General features: G+C 38.9%; 1 protein-coding gene across 10 annotated transcripts in view; it reads right to left on the minus strand.

Annotated features, from left to right (window-relative positions):
* SYNE2 (spectrin repeat containing nuclear envelope protein 2) overlaps positions 1–16,290 on the minus strand; it is a 267,254-nt gene that overhangs the window by 237,213 nt on the left and 13,751 nt on the right. For all 10 annotated transcript variants that reach the window (XM_087448388.1, XM_087448395.1, XM_087448393.1 and 7 more), the window contains exons 2-5: positions 5,601–5,662; positions 4,545–4,640; positions 4,378–4,455; positions 4,197–4,289 (exon numbers count right to left, since the gene is read on the minus strand). In XM_087448388.1, the coding sequence (XP_087304514.1) occupies positions 4,197–4,289; positions 4,378–4,455; positions 4,545–4,640; positions 5,601–5,662 (329 nt within the window). The remainder of the gene's footprint in view (positions 1–4,196; positions 4,290–4,377; positions 4,456–4,544; positions 4,641–5,600; positions 5,663–16,290) is intronic.

The following is a 16,290-nucleotide window of genomic DNA, read 5'->3' on the forward strand; positions in this document are numbered from 1 at the left end:
AAAAAGAAACAAATATACATACAGAAAAAAATAGTCAAACAAAGAGAGAGAAGTCACAAGAAAGGAAAAAAAATGCCATTAAGTATATGAAAAATAAATTCATTAGTCATTTAAAAAATCTAAATGTATACAGCAAGAGGACAGTTTTTTCATACATAACACAGGTAAAAAATTTTAAAAGATAGCATCCAGTGATGGTGAGAGTATGAGAAACCGGATATTCATATATTGCTGGTAAACACACAAATTGCTTCAGATTTTTTAGAGGGCAATATGATAATACCTATGGAAAATGTTAAAAGATAAATCCACAAACATAGTAGAAATATTATTTAGAGAAGTTCACTTCTCTGAGTAATTGAGAGATTCACCAGACAATCAATAATAGTAGATGTGACCAACACAATTAACAAACTTGATCTGATTGGCATATACCATTGTATCTAAAATGGCAGAATCAACATTCTTTTCAAGTGCATATCAGATATTTACTAAAATTGACCATGCTGAGCCAGAAAGCAAGCCTCAGCAATTTTGAAGGACTGAAATCATTAAGATTATATTCTCTGACCACACTTAAATTAAGCTAGAAATCAGTAACAAAGATATTACAAACAAAATCCCCAAATACTTGGAAATTAAACAATAGATTGTTATAAAACTCATGGGTCAAATGAAAAATCATAATGAAAATTAGAAAATATTTTTAACTGAGCAATAATGAAAATATTATATTCATAGATTGGAAGATACAATATTTTAAAGATGTCAACTTTTTGCAAATTGTTCTATACATCCAATGGAATCCTCATTAAAATTCCAGCAGACTGTATGTGTGTGTAAATTAACAAGTTATTTATAAAATTTATATGAATAGTAACTCAACATGTTCTATACCTTAAACTTACACAACAGCATATGTCAATTATATCTCAAGTAAAAAAATCTATATAGAAATGCAAACAGCAAAGATGAGCCAAGACAATCTTGAAGAACAAGGTGGACCACCATACTATCAGATACCAAGACTTACTATATAGCTACAGAAGTTAGCATAGTACTGGTGCAAGGATAGATAATGGAACAGAATAGACAATCTGAAAAGGGAGCCACACATATATGGTTACTTGATTTATGAAGGTGACACTACAGCACAGTAAGAAAATGATGGCTTTTCAAAAAATAGTGTTGGGGCAACTGGACAGCCATATGGAAAAAAACAAATCTTGACTGCTTCAACATAACATATTCAAAAAAACAAACTCATTCTTGAATGACTGCAGACCTGTAAAATGCAAAACAATTAAGCTTTTAGAATTGTGCTGTCCAATATGATAGCCACTAGCCACATGTGGCTATTTAAATTTAAATTAATTAAATAAAACTTAAAATTTAGTTCCTCAATCATACTAGCCACACTTCAAGTGTTCAAAAGCCATGAGTGGCTAGTGGCTACTACAGAACATTCCCATCGTTGCAGAAAGTCCTATTGAACTTTTCTAAAAAGTAACATAAAAGAATATCTCCATGACGTTGGCAAAGGGAAAGATTTCTTTAAAGGATATAAAAAGTACCAGACACACACAAAAAGAAGTTGGTAAATTTGAACTATATTAAAATTATGAATGTGTATTTATTAAAAGATTGAAAAGGCAAGCTACAGAGTCGGAAAAGATATTTGCAATTTATATATACACAACAAGAGATCTGTATCCAGAATATATTTTATTTTTTCAGAATATGTTTTAAAACTTCTATAAATCATTACACATGATAGCATAGTTAAAGTAAAAATTTTTAATGCCAAGTGTTAGCAAGGTTTGGTACAAGGAACCCTCAAACTCTGGTAACAGTGTAAATCAACAAGCTTGAAAAACGATTTAGCAATTATTTACTAAAACTGAGGATCACACGCCCGATGGCCCAGCAGTTCCATTCCTAAATATATATGCAACAGAAATGAGGGCTTGTAGCACTCAAGTTCCCAGCAGCTTTATTCAAAATAGCTAAAAACTGGTGACAAAAGAAATGTCCATCAACAGTAGAATGGTAAATAAGTTCTGGAATATTCGTGCAATGGTATATTCGTACACAGCAATGAGAAAGAAACACCTGTTGATACATGCTTCAACAGGATGAATCTCACAGACATGATGTTAAGGGAAACAAGGCAGACAAAAGAGCATACGGTGCATGCAAGAGAATTCAGTTATAATTCACTTCATATGGAGTTAAAGATGCTAAACTAACCAATGATAGGGCTCAAAGTAGTGGTTATCTTTAAGGAAGGAAGGCAGTGACTGGGAGAAGGACCTGGGGACTCTGGGATGCTGGCAATGTTCTATATTTTTATCTTCGGTTAAATGGTGTTGACGTGGATGTGTTTAATTTATGAAAATCCATCAAGCTCTACACTTAAGATTTGTGCATTTTTCCGTGTGTTATAGTTAAACAAAAGTTTATTTACAATATTAAAACAAAACCAAAAAAAGTTTTAATTTTGCAAACCTTATAGCCCAACGATTTCATTTCTAGAAATTTGCTCTATGGAAATAATTAGGATCGTATGCAGAAGTTTTATCTTAAGGGTAACTGTCTATTATGTCTAACTGTCCATTAATGAAATATAGTATTTTACAATAGAACACCATGCTTCCATTAAAATATATGTAAATTCAGAAAGATGTTAATTAGAACAGGTTGAAAACAGTATGGATAGCATGACCCTATTTTAAGATAGACATATATGTATATATATATTAATTCCTGTTGCATATATCATGAACACTAGATACCAAATTATTTAAAGTGTTTGTGAGTGGTAGAATTACAGACGACTTTATTTTCTTTTTATTATCTATATTGAAAGTTTTAATTATATTTAAAACACCCAGGAAAGTATGAAAAAAAAATACAATAAATGCCTATGAATTATCAAATTTTTACATGTTACCACATTTGGTTCATATTTTTTTAAAGAAATTAAACACAGATACAGTTTAAACCTCTGTCTTTCCCTCTCCAATTCCATTTCCTTCCTTTCCCAGAGGGGAAAAAAACCACAATCCTAAATTTAGTTTTCACCATCCTCATGCATATTATTCTAGCATAACTACAATTGTAGGTATCCAGAAATAATATATAGTCTGGTTTTGCATGGTATTAAATTTTATATAAATTAGTTATGTAATATTCTAGTTTTTCTAAAATAAAAAATTGCTTAAGTTATTTTTAAAGTAATTACGGAGATATAGAACATGCACGTTTTTCGGTAGCTGCAGAAAATCTGCACTAATTCAGAATCCCAGACCTGAGAGAATATATTTATCAATCATAAATGTCATAAAGTCAGGACTATAACTGTCTTATTTATTGTTATTTTCTTGGTGTCCTAACACAAAAGCTAGCACACAGCAGGTGCTCAAAAATACTTGTGGAATGAAATCAATCTATGAGACATTCGAGGATGTTGTAGGATTATTAGATTGGACAAAGGTCCTCAAAAATAGGAAGATTTTACAAAGTTTAATGGGTTAGTTTTCAAGAATTTATTCCAAAAGCCTCCTACTCTCTCTTCTGCCAGAGTAAATAAATAATAATAAGCAAAAATTTACCAGAGTAGGTTCTACTCAGACTGGTGCTAATATCAAGGATAATTCAGGGTATAATGATAATTCAGCATTCAATTTTCAATTGAAAAATAATATAAATGACTAAAAGTCTGCTATATATTTTCTACCTGTCAAGATGTCCATGGGCCGGCCCCATGGCTTAGCAGTTAAGTGCTCGCGCTCCGCTACTGGTGGCCCGGGTTCGGATCCCGGGTGCGCTCCGACGCACCGCTTCTCCGGCCATGCTGAGGCCGCGTCCCACATACAGCAACTAGAAGGATGTGCAACTATGACATACAACTATCTACTGGGGCTTTGGGGGAAAAAAAAAAAAGGAGGAGGATTGGGGATGGATGTTAGCTCAGGGCCGGTCTTCCTCAGCAAAAAGAGGAGGATTGGCAGGTATGTTAGCTCAGGGCTGATCTTCCTCACAAAAAAAAAAAAAAAAAAAAGATGTCCAGAGTGTCCTATTTCTGGAATAAGCTGAGGACTGATTCTAGCATCAAATCACACTTATTGTATAACACTTATTTCATACCATGGTAATTAGAACAGAAAAAAATTTTATATCATCAAACTACTTACATGAAAGTGCAGTATAATTGTCCAAATTAAGCCAAGAATAATGGATGGGTTTCCATCTATAATATCAGTAACATGAATATTTATTAGCTTGATCTGAAAAAGAAGAAACTCAGGTTAAAAGGAGAAAATATTTCATAGTATTAATCTCTCCTATGAATTTTCAAGTGAAATTCATACTCACGGATCGGTTTTTTAGGAATGTCAGGGCATGTTCTATATTGATTCTACACTGGAATGTATTCGATCCTTTATCTCGAGACTATGGAATTCAAGCAAAATATATTGCTCAGAAATATGACATTTTTGTTAAATCAAAACAAGTTTCTTAATGTCATTAGACAAGCTTACCAACTGTTGTCCTGAGAGCACTTCTAGCAGGTCCAGGAGGACATGACCCTTTTTAACGTCCGTGAATAGGTCTGATATAACTGAGGGAGGAGTGTGCTGCACAAGGTCACAAGAAAAACCATCATTCAAACTTGGGTCCAAAAACACAATATGTTTAAGAATCTCATATATGTGCTTCGTATCTTCACATAAGCTAAGACTGGGTAGTGATTTTCCTCATAACTAACAGAATGATAGTTCCATATCACTCTGATATGGATGTTCCATATCAAAACATGATAAGCAAAATGGTGAACTTAATTTATCTCATGGCAGATTTCCAGTAACACAACACTCTTTTTCAGCTTTCACTGAGAGCTAAAAGCTGTGCGCAGAAATACATTCAAAATCAGCCAGTAGTGACCCATTTGGGGAGCAGATTACATTTCTGGAGTAACCTGTTTATGAATTTACTCTTTTTAGAATTACAACCATTGTGCTGGGATGAGTAGCCTGTAAGAGGAGGCTCATTTGTTTTGAATCTAGGTTGTTCCAGGCACTTGGCATCACTGAGAGGCAGGATGGCACAGTGATTAAGATCAAAGCCTTCGGGTCCAGACTGCCAGGGTTTGTACCCCAGCACTATCAGTTACAAGCTGTGTGACCTATGGGCAAGACACGTAACTTCTCTGTACTTTAGTATCCTTGTTCTTTACACAGAAATAATACTAACTCGTGGAGATGTTTTGAAGTCATTTAAATGTAATGAGTAGTCATTATATTCAAAGAGCTTAGGACAGTGTCTAACACAGAATACTCAATATATATGAATCATTGTTATGATTTCATTTGCTGCTTTAAATATTTTTATAGCACTGTCTCCCATATCCTTAACAAAAGTGCCCTTTTTCTGTGTTGGGTAAGAATAACAAATATATCAAAACAGGATCAAGGTGACATTCAACACATTTTTTCAACCTTTTACATGTCACCAGTGCCATTTTGGGGACCCAAACTGAGGGAACAGAAGGAGTAACATACATATTTACAGTTTAATTTGCTCTTTTTTTCCCTCACCTTTGCCAACTGTGAGTTTATCCAGCAGGTGAAGGTTTTCTTCTGAGTGTCCTCCTGTTCAGCTGTTAAAAAAGGACAACAGCAGTAATGAATGAGAAGCCTCAGAAGCCTTTTGAACATATCAAAGCTTCAAAGGTCTGTCACTCAGAGTATGTGCTTGTGTTTCACAATCTTACAAACTTTCTAGGACTTAGTCTAAATTTCAGATGTTTGTCAAGAAGTGTTTTGGAAGTAGCATGTTGATATATTTTTTTAAAGCCACAGGTTAGCTGACAAGAGACGATGGTTTTTAATAGTTTTTACTGACAAAAGAATTAAGTCCTTACATGGCCTTGACAGTGCTGTAGTAGGAACTGTGAGGAGAGAGACGGCTACCTAACCCCAAACGGCTTGCAATCTAAGCCAAGGCCAGGCAGCATTCAAAGATAAGTCCCAGCACATCTGGAGACATCTTAAAAGGCTCACAAAGTCATGGCAGGTTAGTCTTGACATCTATCATGAATATTTATCATGGAGAATACACTGCCACTTAACTGTAAATGAGCTGCAATTAGAGTCAGAGAGACCTGGGTTCAAATCCTGCCTCTGTTACTGAGTCGCTGTGTGACCCTGAGCAGTGTCCTCATGGAGTAAGGTAAGAAGCAGTCATCTCTAAGAATTATTATGAGAATTTAATGACTCACTTAAGTGAATAGACTCTGGCACATAGTAAACACATGAGAAGTGCTAGCTTTTACTCTTATTAACCAGGCAGAAGTCAAAGGAAAAACCTAAACACTCAGAGTGTATCTTCCCTCCTTCCTTCCTCCCCAGGGCAGGAGTGGGCCCCACACCAACTCCATGCTTTGTCTGGGCTTCTACCCCCTCAGCTTCAGCTCTGAGGCCAAGCGTTAGCCCTGCACACAAGGACTGACTTGCCATTTCCCCAGATCTCCTCACTGCCCTGGACAGGGATAAAGGTAAGCCCAGACACCCACCACTCCCTGCACCCAATGCTCACAGCCTTGTCACTATCATCTCCCTCGAGTTCACCAGGTCTCATCTCACTATGCCTTTAACCCTGCTCATGTCTGCCAACACACACATGCACGCACACACACACATGCACGCACGCACACACAGACACACACACACGCACACACACCCCACAGACTCTCAGATATCCTCTGTTCTCTCACTTTAATTTCCATGTGACTCTGCATATCTCCCAATTTTTCTCAACTATCACCTCTCCTTAACTCCTGAAACCCTTCCACTGACGATGAAATCCATAGTACACCCTCAGCAAAATTCCCTGCATGCCTACCACCCTCTCAGGGTGGGTTTGGCCTTCCTGCTCTAATTGAAATCTGGCCCTCCTCTGAGTACTCTGCTTTCCCTGCAGCCTCTCAGGAGGTGGGTTTGCTTTCTCTTACAGCCCTTGGACCACACTGGTTCCTTGTTCCTCACTGCTACTTCCGGATCGCTCTCCACTCTTTGTCCCTGAAATGCTCCAGCTTTGACTCTCATGTCATCAGACTGTCCCCACTGTTACCATAATCTCCTTACCTCTGTCATTCCTCATCATTTCTCAAAGGTTTTAGCTCCTTCCCCACTGTCACTCTCTCCAATACAACTCCTGTCTGATTCCTGGCAATTTCGATACATATACTGATGAACTTTCTAACCTCCTGGCCTCTCCATTTCTTGAATTCTTCTCATGTAAACTTGCCTTCTGCCCTGCCTCAACCACTCACCGTCATGGTCATACTCCAGACCTTGCATTACTAATAACTACAACTCCTCATAATGTCAATTTCATGCATCACCATCTCTGAACATCACCTCTTATCTTCAGTTCATTTCCTCCGGTGCCCTAATTCCAACAATCCTTGGAGTCCATCAACAACTCCATGCCATTGATTCTGCCTGTTTTCACTGCCCCTCACTCCCCTGAACTCCCCTTCCTTTCATCCTTACCCATTTTAAATTCCATGATCAATCACTACAAACACTCCCTTGCACATCTCATTTTGTTGTGTGTGCTTGGCATGTCTTCACTGCTCTCTGCTCACTCATACCTACACACACGCTGCTGAATGTGGCTGGAGGGAAATCCATAACTGCTGAATGGTCTCACCGTGACCCCGAGTGGGCCCTAAATGCTGCCCAGCAGTCACACTATATTGCCCTCTCCCACTCCCCTAGACAGTAATTTCACACCTTGTCCTTCTTCCACAAACTTCCAACAGGCTCTCCCATCCTTACCCTCAGCTGAGACCTCGCTTCCCAGGACACTTATGCAATCACCCACTCTCCCTCATCTAACAACTTATCAAAATGTTCTGCCTCCAGGAATTGGGATAGAGCAAGGGGTTAAGTGTATAACCTCCCAAGTAGACTGCCTGGGTTTGAATCCTGAGCATGCTGCTTAGTATTGGCTATATAAGCAGGTTATCTAACCTGGGGTAATAATAGTACCTTGAGGATATTAAATAAGTTATGTATTTAAATGATATAATGTCTGGCAGATAATAAGCATTATGCAAATGTTAGTAAATGTTATTCTAAAATGTTCTGCCTCCAACCAGTTAGCATGGATCAATGAGACTTGCTCAGACCTAAAGCCGATCCCTTCGCTCTTTCACCAGATCTCATCCCTTTGCACGTACTCAAGAATATTTTGCTCCTTTTTCTCCTGTACCATCCTCTTTTTCTGTCCCCTCTCTTGGACCATTCCCATCAGTATAGATCCATGCTGTTAATTCACCCATCTGTAAACAAAAACAAAAACAAACCCCTCTTGACCACAGTTCCCTATCAGCTACTGCTTCATTTGTCTGCTCCCCATTGTGGTAAAACTCCTCAAATAGAGTTGTCTGTTCACTGTCTCCAGGTCCTCTCCTCATTCTCTCTTAACTGAACCCACACCAATCAGGCCCTTACCATTCCACTAAAACTGCTCTCTCATCAAGGTCACCATGATTCAAGGTCATCAGTGACCCCTCTCTCACTAAAACCAATGGTCGATCCTCAGCCTTCGTCTTTCTGGACCAACCAGCAGCATCTGATACAGATGATCACTCTCTCTGCCTGCCTTCAGGACCCCACGCTCTCAGTTTTCCTCCTACATCACAAGTTGGCTTCCCTCCCTCTCTCTTTCTCTCTCTCATAGTTCATATCCAATGCCTCAGGAAATCTTCTTTGGTCCACTTTCAAAATAGATTCAGGATATGACCACTTCTCACCACTCCACTCAACCACCCTGGTCCAAGTCACCTCCACCTCGGCCTGGATTACTGCAATAGATCCCTAACAGGTCTCTCTCCTTCCAGCCTTGCCCTCTAAATAGTAGCCTCAACACAGCAGCCAGAGTGATATTGATAAAATGTTAACTCAACCCCTGCGAGGACTCCTCACATCACTCCTTCCGATGGCCTCAAGGCCAACACCATCTGCTCCACCACCATCACCACTTCCTCCTGGCTCACTCCACTCCAACAACTCTGCTGGCCCCCCTGTTTGTCTCAAACTCTCCAGGCGCATTCCCACCTTAGGGCTTTTGCACTAGCCATCCCTTCCTCCAGGAATGCTCTTGCTACAGATATCCCCACGGGCCTAACTCCCCCTTCTCTTTCAGATCTTGGCTCAAATGGCACCGTATCCATACCGTCTATCCTGACCATCCTGTTTAAAACAGTAACACCCCAATTCCTGCTTCCCCTTGTTTGCTCTATGTTTTTCTACAGGACTTATCACCTTTTAGCATTCTGTGTAACATATATGTAGTATGTTTATTATTTAATGCCTTGCTCTTCTCCCAATAGAATGTAAGCACCACACAGGCAACGATGTTTTATCTGATATATTCCAAGTGCCTAGAGGAGCCTGGCCCAGAGAAGGCTCTAAATAAATATTTGCTGAAAGAATAATAATTTTATTAAGTATTATAATTGTTATATGTTGTTTACGAAACTGAGAAGGTCAAATCTACCTTCATACATTTACATTCCTTTTTTCAAGTTGTCTGTTTACCTTCTAATACATCATTTTCCTTTGACCCTTCCCACTTTCCCTTATTAATCTCTATCTAACACAGCTGCAATGGACTGAAACTGTTGGCATGACGTCTAACTTGAGTTCTTGAAAATTTTTGAATCTGATGAGAGTTCAGGTTGAGGAACTGAAGAGAATCTGAGTAAACAGAATTTTAGTGTGTTTACTCCAATTGTTACTGATTGGAGATTAAAGATGCACTTGGCCTCACTGGGTTTTTTCCTTATCTTTTTTAATTCATTTTATTTTTTCTGTATTACTAGCTTAAATTACTTATAGCCCAGTGACTTACACATTACAGGGTGCTCAATAATTGTTAGCTGAACTGAATCGAATTCTGACAAGCCAACTGCCTAGTTTAGGCCTTCAAGAGTTTTTTCTGTCTTATATAATTTCACTTAGCAAAAGAATTACAAAGAAACACAATTTTGTCCTATAATTCAAAATGGTACTAAATCTTTTAGAATCTTTGAGATACGTTTTCATGTTTTTTCCCCTAATATCAGTAGATGATAAGAAAAAAAAATTTTTTTTTTTTTGTGAGGAAGATCAGCCCTGAGCTAACATCCAATGCCAATCCTCTTCTTTTTGCTGAGGGAGACTGGCCCTGGGCTAACATCCGTGCCCATCTTCCTCTACTTTATATGGGATGCCGCCACAGCACGGCCTGACAAGCGGTGCCTCGGTGCGCGCCCGGGATCTGAACCCTGGGCCGTGGCAGCGGAGTGCGCGCACTTAACCACCACGCTACCGGGCTGGCCCCAAGACAATAATTTTTTAAGCATGTACTGACACTTACCAAAAAATGTACTGAGGGCTAATTTTGTTCCTCAATAGAAAAAACTAGAGAACAAGTTTTTATGATTCCAGGATCAAGTTATACGCACACAATGTACATTAATCAAGGCCATGTGTAAAAGCAGGGAGGGCTCTGGCCATTATTATAACAAAAAAGCAGAAATTCAAATCAAAAACAAACAATAAAACCAAAGATGACGCTCTTCCTATCCTTAAAGGACCAAGAGAGATTTTTCTTTCTAGGTGATCAAGTATGAAAAAGAAATCTATCAGGAATACTACCAGGTCCAAGAGAGAGTCTGCACTAACTTTACGGGAGTCATAGGGGGAGAAAGAAGGGGGGCCTCTTTAAATCACCAGGGAGGGGAGAAACACTGGCACAGAACTGAATGCAAATAGAGCATTATGTGCCTAAGGAGTCTTAGTATTCCATGTCCACCTGGAAATCGCAGTCATTTTGAACTATTTCCAAGTAAGATGAGGGATCATTTCTTTCCATGCAATGCTAGACAAAAGGGGTCTTGGTACTGAGCAAACTGAGGACCATCAACTTCCTAGGCTGAGAAAAGAGGCAGCAAAACCAGGGCTCTGACTGGCTTATTCAAATTGGAGCACCTAATCTAATATGAGGTTAGACTGATGAATATCCCCCAGAGAGGGACATAAACTTGAATTTAAAATAATCAAAAAATTTCCAATGAAAAGATTGTTATTCCTGTCCTAATTTGAGTAAAACCCAACAGAAACAAAGGCAAGACAGTAAGAGGAGCAGTCAGAACAAATCCGCATTGGTACTCTCCAGGGAGCAAAGGAAACAGAGCACAAACGAAACCTTCAGAGAAGGATTTAGAAAGAAAACTTCATGGCTTTTAACTAACTCATTGTCCAAACTTAGAGAACACCTCTTCATCCTGGAAATCAAATCCTTCAAATCCAACAGGACCCTTTGCTTAACAGCAAACAAAGACGTCCCAGGTGCAATTAAACACCTTTGTAGCAGCTCAATTAAACGGTTTGGTAAGTGCCAGTTCATTGATCCCTTGACACACTGATCACATTTTCATAATGCCTCATCCCTGAAAAGCAGTATTAGTTCAATAGAAACCAGAGCCAAACAGCTCAGCCTATGGCAGGATAAGTAACCTTTTGTTCTTTTCAAAGGCTGACCCATTGGGGAAAAAATAATTGAGAGCCACATGCTTTTAAAGCAACTTAATTTGAGTGGGTGAGTTTCTTTTTTTTTAACTTTTGGGTTTTATTTTTAATTTCCGGGGTAACTTTGTAATAAAATAATAACCCTTTTCTCAAAATGGCATGTAGAGAATAGGACATTTTAATCAGCAGATGTTAGGGATAAAAAAGGCAAAGAAAGAGAATAATAAAATCTATTATAATGATGAATTTCTGTAAAATGCCAAGGAACAGAGAATGAGAAATTCTCTATCTTGATTTTTAAGACAAATAAGAAATATATAAAAAAAAAAAAAAAAAAAAAGAAAAGAAATATATATAACGTAGGAAAATGTAGTCAGTGAATTTTATTCAGGCCCGTATAAGTATCATTGATTATCATTCTTGGAAAATATTTGACTGAACTTGAGAAAGGAGGCATAGAAGGCAAAGATTTTCTCTAGGTGTCATTACCATAAAAATACATTTAATCCCTGAGATTGTTCTTATTCAATCTGCCTTTTGTGAGCTGGCAACTCATATCCTTGGCTAGAAGGGAATTTAAATGAAAACAAACTGAGTTAAGCTCAATTAAAGGGCATGGATTTTAAGTTCATTATAAAACCTATTATAAGACTACCGCGGCTACTGGCTCTCAGCAAGGTCCAGTTTCCCAAAAGTTCATCTAAAAGGTTGACTCCAGGAGTCCGCCCTGGTAGTAAGAGTTGAAAAGCAGTTACCCCAGGCATGAGAATCACCAGTTTACATGATTCACTTAAGTACAGAGCAATGTATTATTACAATGCGGCTTCTCCAAGAGTGTTCTCTACTGCATGAGATCACTGAGGAAGCTTTACAACCTCCTTCTACCCAGGAATTTCTGTTCTTCCCTTTCTACTATTGGGTTATTGATAATTGGTTTACTGCACGTGGCCCCAGACTCACTACTTTGATTTTTCACTCTCTTCACTAAACTCTCTTGATCTTCCCTAATTCCTTAATGAATAAATTATAAATTCTTAGCCTAACATTCTAGGTCATTCATAATGTGACTCCAATCTACTTTTTCCTGACTCATCTCCCATGACTTCTTCATTCATATCCTATTTCTCTAGCCAAACTAGAATATCTACAATTCCCCAAGTAATGGCCAATCCTCCCATCTCTCCTCTGCAGTCACAGAGACCCTAGCACCCAGCACAATACACATTGTGGGCATTTGATGGACATTTATTAAAATAAGACATATCTTTTCCTACAATGAAATAGACATAATCTCTTCTGGCTTTGTCACTCCTATAATACTTTGTTGGATCCTTTCTTATTATTATTAGAAAGTAATATATAATACACATAAAAAACATTTTTTCAAACAGTAATAGAAGTTAAAAGCTAATCTTAACTTTCCTCAAACTTCCCATTTTCCTTTCCCAGATACAACATTAATTAACAGTTTCCTGTGTATCCTTCTAGATTAAGCTGGTAAAGAACATAAATTCTAAGGGGAAGGGTATGTTTTTGTTGGTCACTGGGTCCCTAGATCCTAGAATAATACCTTGCAAGTAGGAGGCACTCTCAGTCAATATTTGTTGAATGAATGAATGTATGTATATGTAAATTAAATGAATATATATGATATGGCTTTATTTTTTACATTGATAATTCACAAAGCAGAAATTTAGGTACACTACAAAGCATCTGCCAAACTATAAGAAATTTTTTAAAAGGAGATCATAATCCTTCCAAATTATCAGAAAGTAAGAAAAACACATCTGGCCAATAAAAAGAACAAAGTAGATATATATGTGCTGATGTGGATATATTCATAAGGGAAAGAGAGCAAGTTATAAAATAGTATGTTTATTTTTACTCTATCTGTATTTTTATTAAAAGATAGTTATATGTATAACCCAACAGTTTGTTTCTGTCTTATAATTACCACCCGCTGTTCATATACTGCAGTCATACCTGCATGTGGTTTCTCTCCTACTCAGTGTATGAACCTTCAAGCTCAACCTTTACGCTTTTGTGTTTGTTGCTTCCCCTCAGCACAATGCCATGTAGAGAAGAGGTACTCCATGAATGCTTGCTGATTGAAAGACAGTAAATATTATAAGTATCAAGGATCAAACTGACTTGTCAGTTTGATGGAGAAAAATTTACTGGCAACAGTTACTAGGCCTATGTCTTGTCCTAATCCTTGTTTTAATAACCCCTGGGCAATATCTTTCTTCTACTAATTTTATTTTATTTTTATTTATTTATTTATTTATTTTTTCCCCCAAAGCCACAGCAGATAGTTGTATGTCATAGCTGCACATCCTTCTAGTTGCTGTATGTGGGACGCGGCCTCAGCATGGCCGAAGAAGCGGTGCGTCAGTGCGCACCCGGGCCACCAGCAGCGGAGCGCGCGCACCCAACCGCTACGCCACGGGGCCGGCCCCTCTTTCTTCTACTAATAAAATGTCTTGAACAAAAGGGCATGTACTAATGAGACCCTATTGCCATTCTCTAAAACAATACTGCCAACTCACTGTTAGCTGGGACAGACACGAAAGGAGAACTAAATTCGGATGATGATGCACACATTTTAGCCGTGTGTTCCAACAGCCATCCCAAAGAATCTTAATCAAGCTGTTAGCCAATAGAAACGGAAGTAAAAATAATAAGGCCACCTCTTCTATTGTTTATCATGGAGATGATAAACAGAAATAAATGAAGAAACAAATCAAGGGAATAAAAACACACAGGCATTGAGAAAAGCCTAAAATATCTGAAGAATAAACAGGAAAAGCCTATTACTTAACTACAAAAGGGGAGACTACTAACTGACAGAGAAAGCAGGGGGACAATTTACAACACATTTTCTTGCAACCAACCATAAGCAAACAAACAAGCAAGTAAGAGAGAAAAATAAATAGTACGAAGACTGAGATTGATACCAGCTCAACACAAAGTTGACTTGAGGGAAGCCACCATATTGTAGAAAAGAAACCCTATTGTAACTTGGAATAACCTCTGACTAACTAACCCAGCTGGATATGCACCCTCCAGGAGATCTAACTGCCCTGTAGATTTTATGACCCCTGCTTGTGCATGTACCTTCTAGCTGCGATAAGACGATAACTTTGTTTTTTTGAGTTCCTTAGGAATGTGATGACCCCCTGACAGAGAGTCTCTCCAGTTTGGCCGCTACCAGTCTGTAACACAAGAGGGTCAACATTCCAACCTCCTTACCTGTAACCCACTGGCCTATATAACTGCTTCAAGATTCTGTGCCCCCTTTAAGACGGTTCTTTCGGACATTAGTCGGCCATCTTCCCCCTTGCTAGCAAGCTATAATAAAATGCCCTTTCTCTGCCACTATCTTGCCTCTTGACAACTGACTTTTGTCTCACAGAGAGCAGCTCATGCCCTTTTGTGCAGTAACAAGATCTGGCTTATTGAACCAGAAAAATGAGTTTAATGTTATTTTTTTTTCCCCCCAAAGCCCAGGAGATAGTTGCATGTCATAGTTGCACATCCTTCTAGTTGCTGTATGTGGGACACGGCCTCAGCATGGCTGGAGAAGCGGTACGTCAGTGTGCGCCTGGGGTCCAATCCCGGGCCGCCAGCAGCGGAGCACATGCACTTAACCGCTAAGCCACTGGGCCGGCCCCAGAAAAATGAGTTTAGAAGGTAACTCCTAACTAACATATCTCCCAAGTACAGTATGCAACCATCTCTCAACCTCAAAATTCTTTTATTTCACATATTTCCTCCTGGAGAATCCATGAAAAAACAGCACTTGCCTATCAAACTCAGTATTCCAGGACTAAAATCACACTCCACCTCCCTACTTCTCAAACCTGTCCTTACCTCCGTTTCCATCTCAGGGATTTGACACCACCATCTTTTATCATCCTCAAGTACAACCTACTGCCAAATCCGGCCAAATTTGCCTCCACATAGGTCTGGTATCCACTCCCTTCTCTATACCTCTCAGCTCCCCTGACCCTCTGTCCTGCCCAATCTACCATCAGCTCTGGCCTGGACTACATCATGGCCAACGAGGTCTGCTCCATTCCCTTCAATCTGTTCTCCACTTCAACCAGTATATCTGACCATGTGACCCTTTCCACCTTTGATGGTTTCTCTCTACTCTCAGGATCAAGAGCAAAATCTGTAACAGCCTAGGAGTCCCTGTGTGGTCCACCCCAGAACAACTCTCCAGCCTGGCACACACCACTCTCCCCCGACCCAGGGCTCCAGCCACAAGCCTCTTCTTCAGGGCCTTTACAAGCTCTGGTGCCTCCTGCCACTCCATTCCCCCAATCCCTTTCACTTATAAACTTCTGCTTATGCTAAGGTCTCAGCTCAATTGTTGTATCTTGAAGGAAACCTAAGTCAGTGGGTCTTTTGTTATTTGCTTTCATAGACCCAGTGGTTTTCCCCCTCTATTTAGCACTTGCCTCACCTTGTAATTATCAACAAGGTTAAGAGCACTGGCTCTAGAGCCAGACTACCTGGGGTTGATCCATATGTGCCATTTATTAGCTGTGTCCCTTCTTATCTTCTTATCTGTAAAATGGGGATGATAATACGTACTTCACAAGTTGTTGGGAGGATTAAGTACTTATATTGACATAGATCAGAAGTTAACAAACTGTAACTCGGAAGGCCAAATCTCGTCTGCGCCTGTTGTTGT

Source organism: Ceratotherium simum, chromosome 24 (genome assembly GCF_057802395.1).
Source record: "Ceratotherium simum simum isolate JZ-2026a chromosome 24, ASM5780239v1, whole genome shotgun sequence".
In the NCBI taxonomy this organism is placed as follows: domain Eukaryota; kingdom Metazoa; phylum Chordata; class Mammalia; order Perissodactyla; family Rhinocerotidae; genus Ceratotherium; species Ceratotherium simum.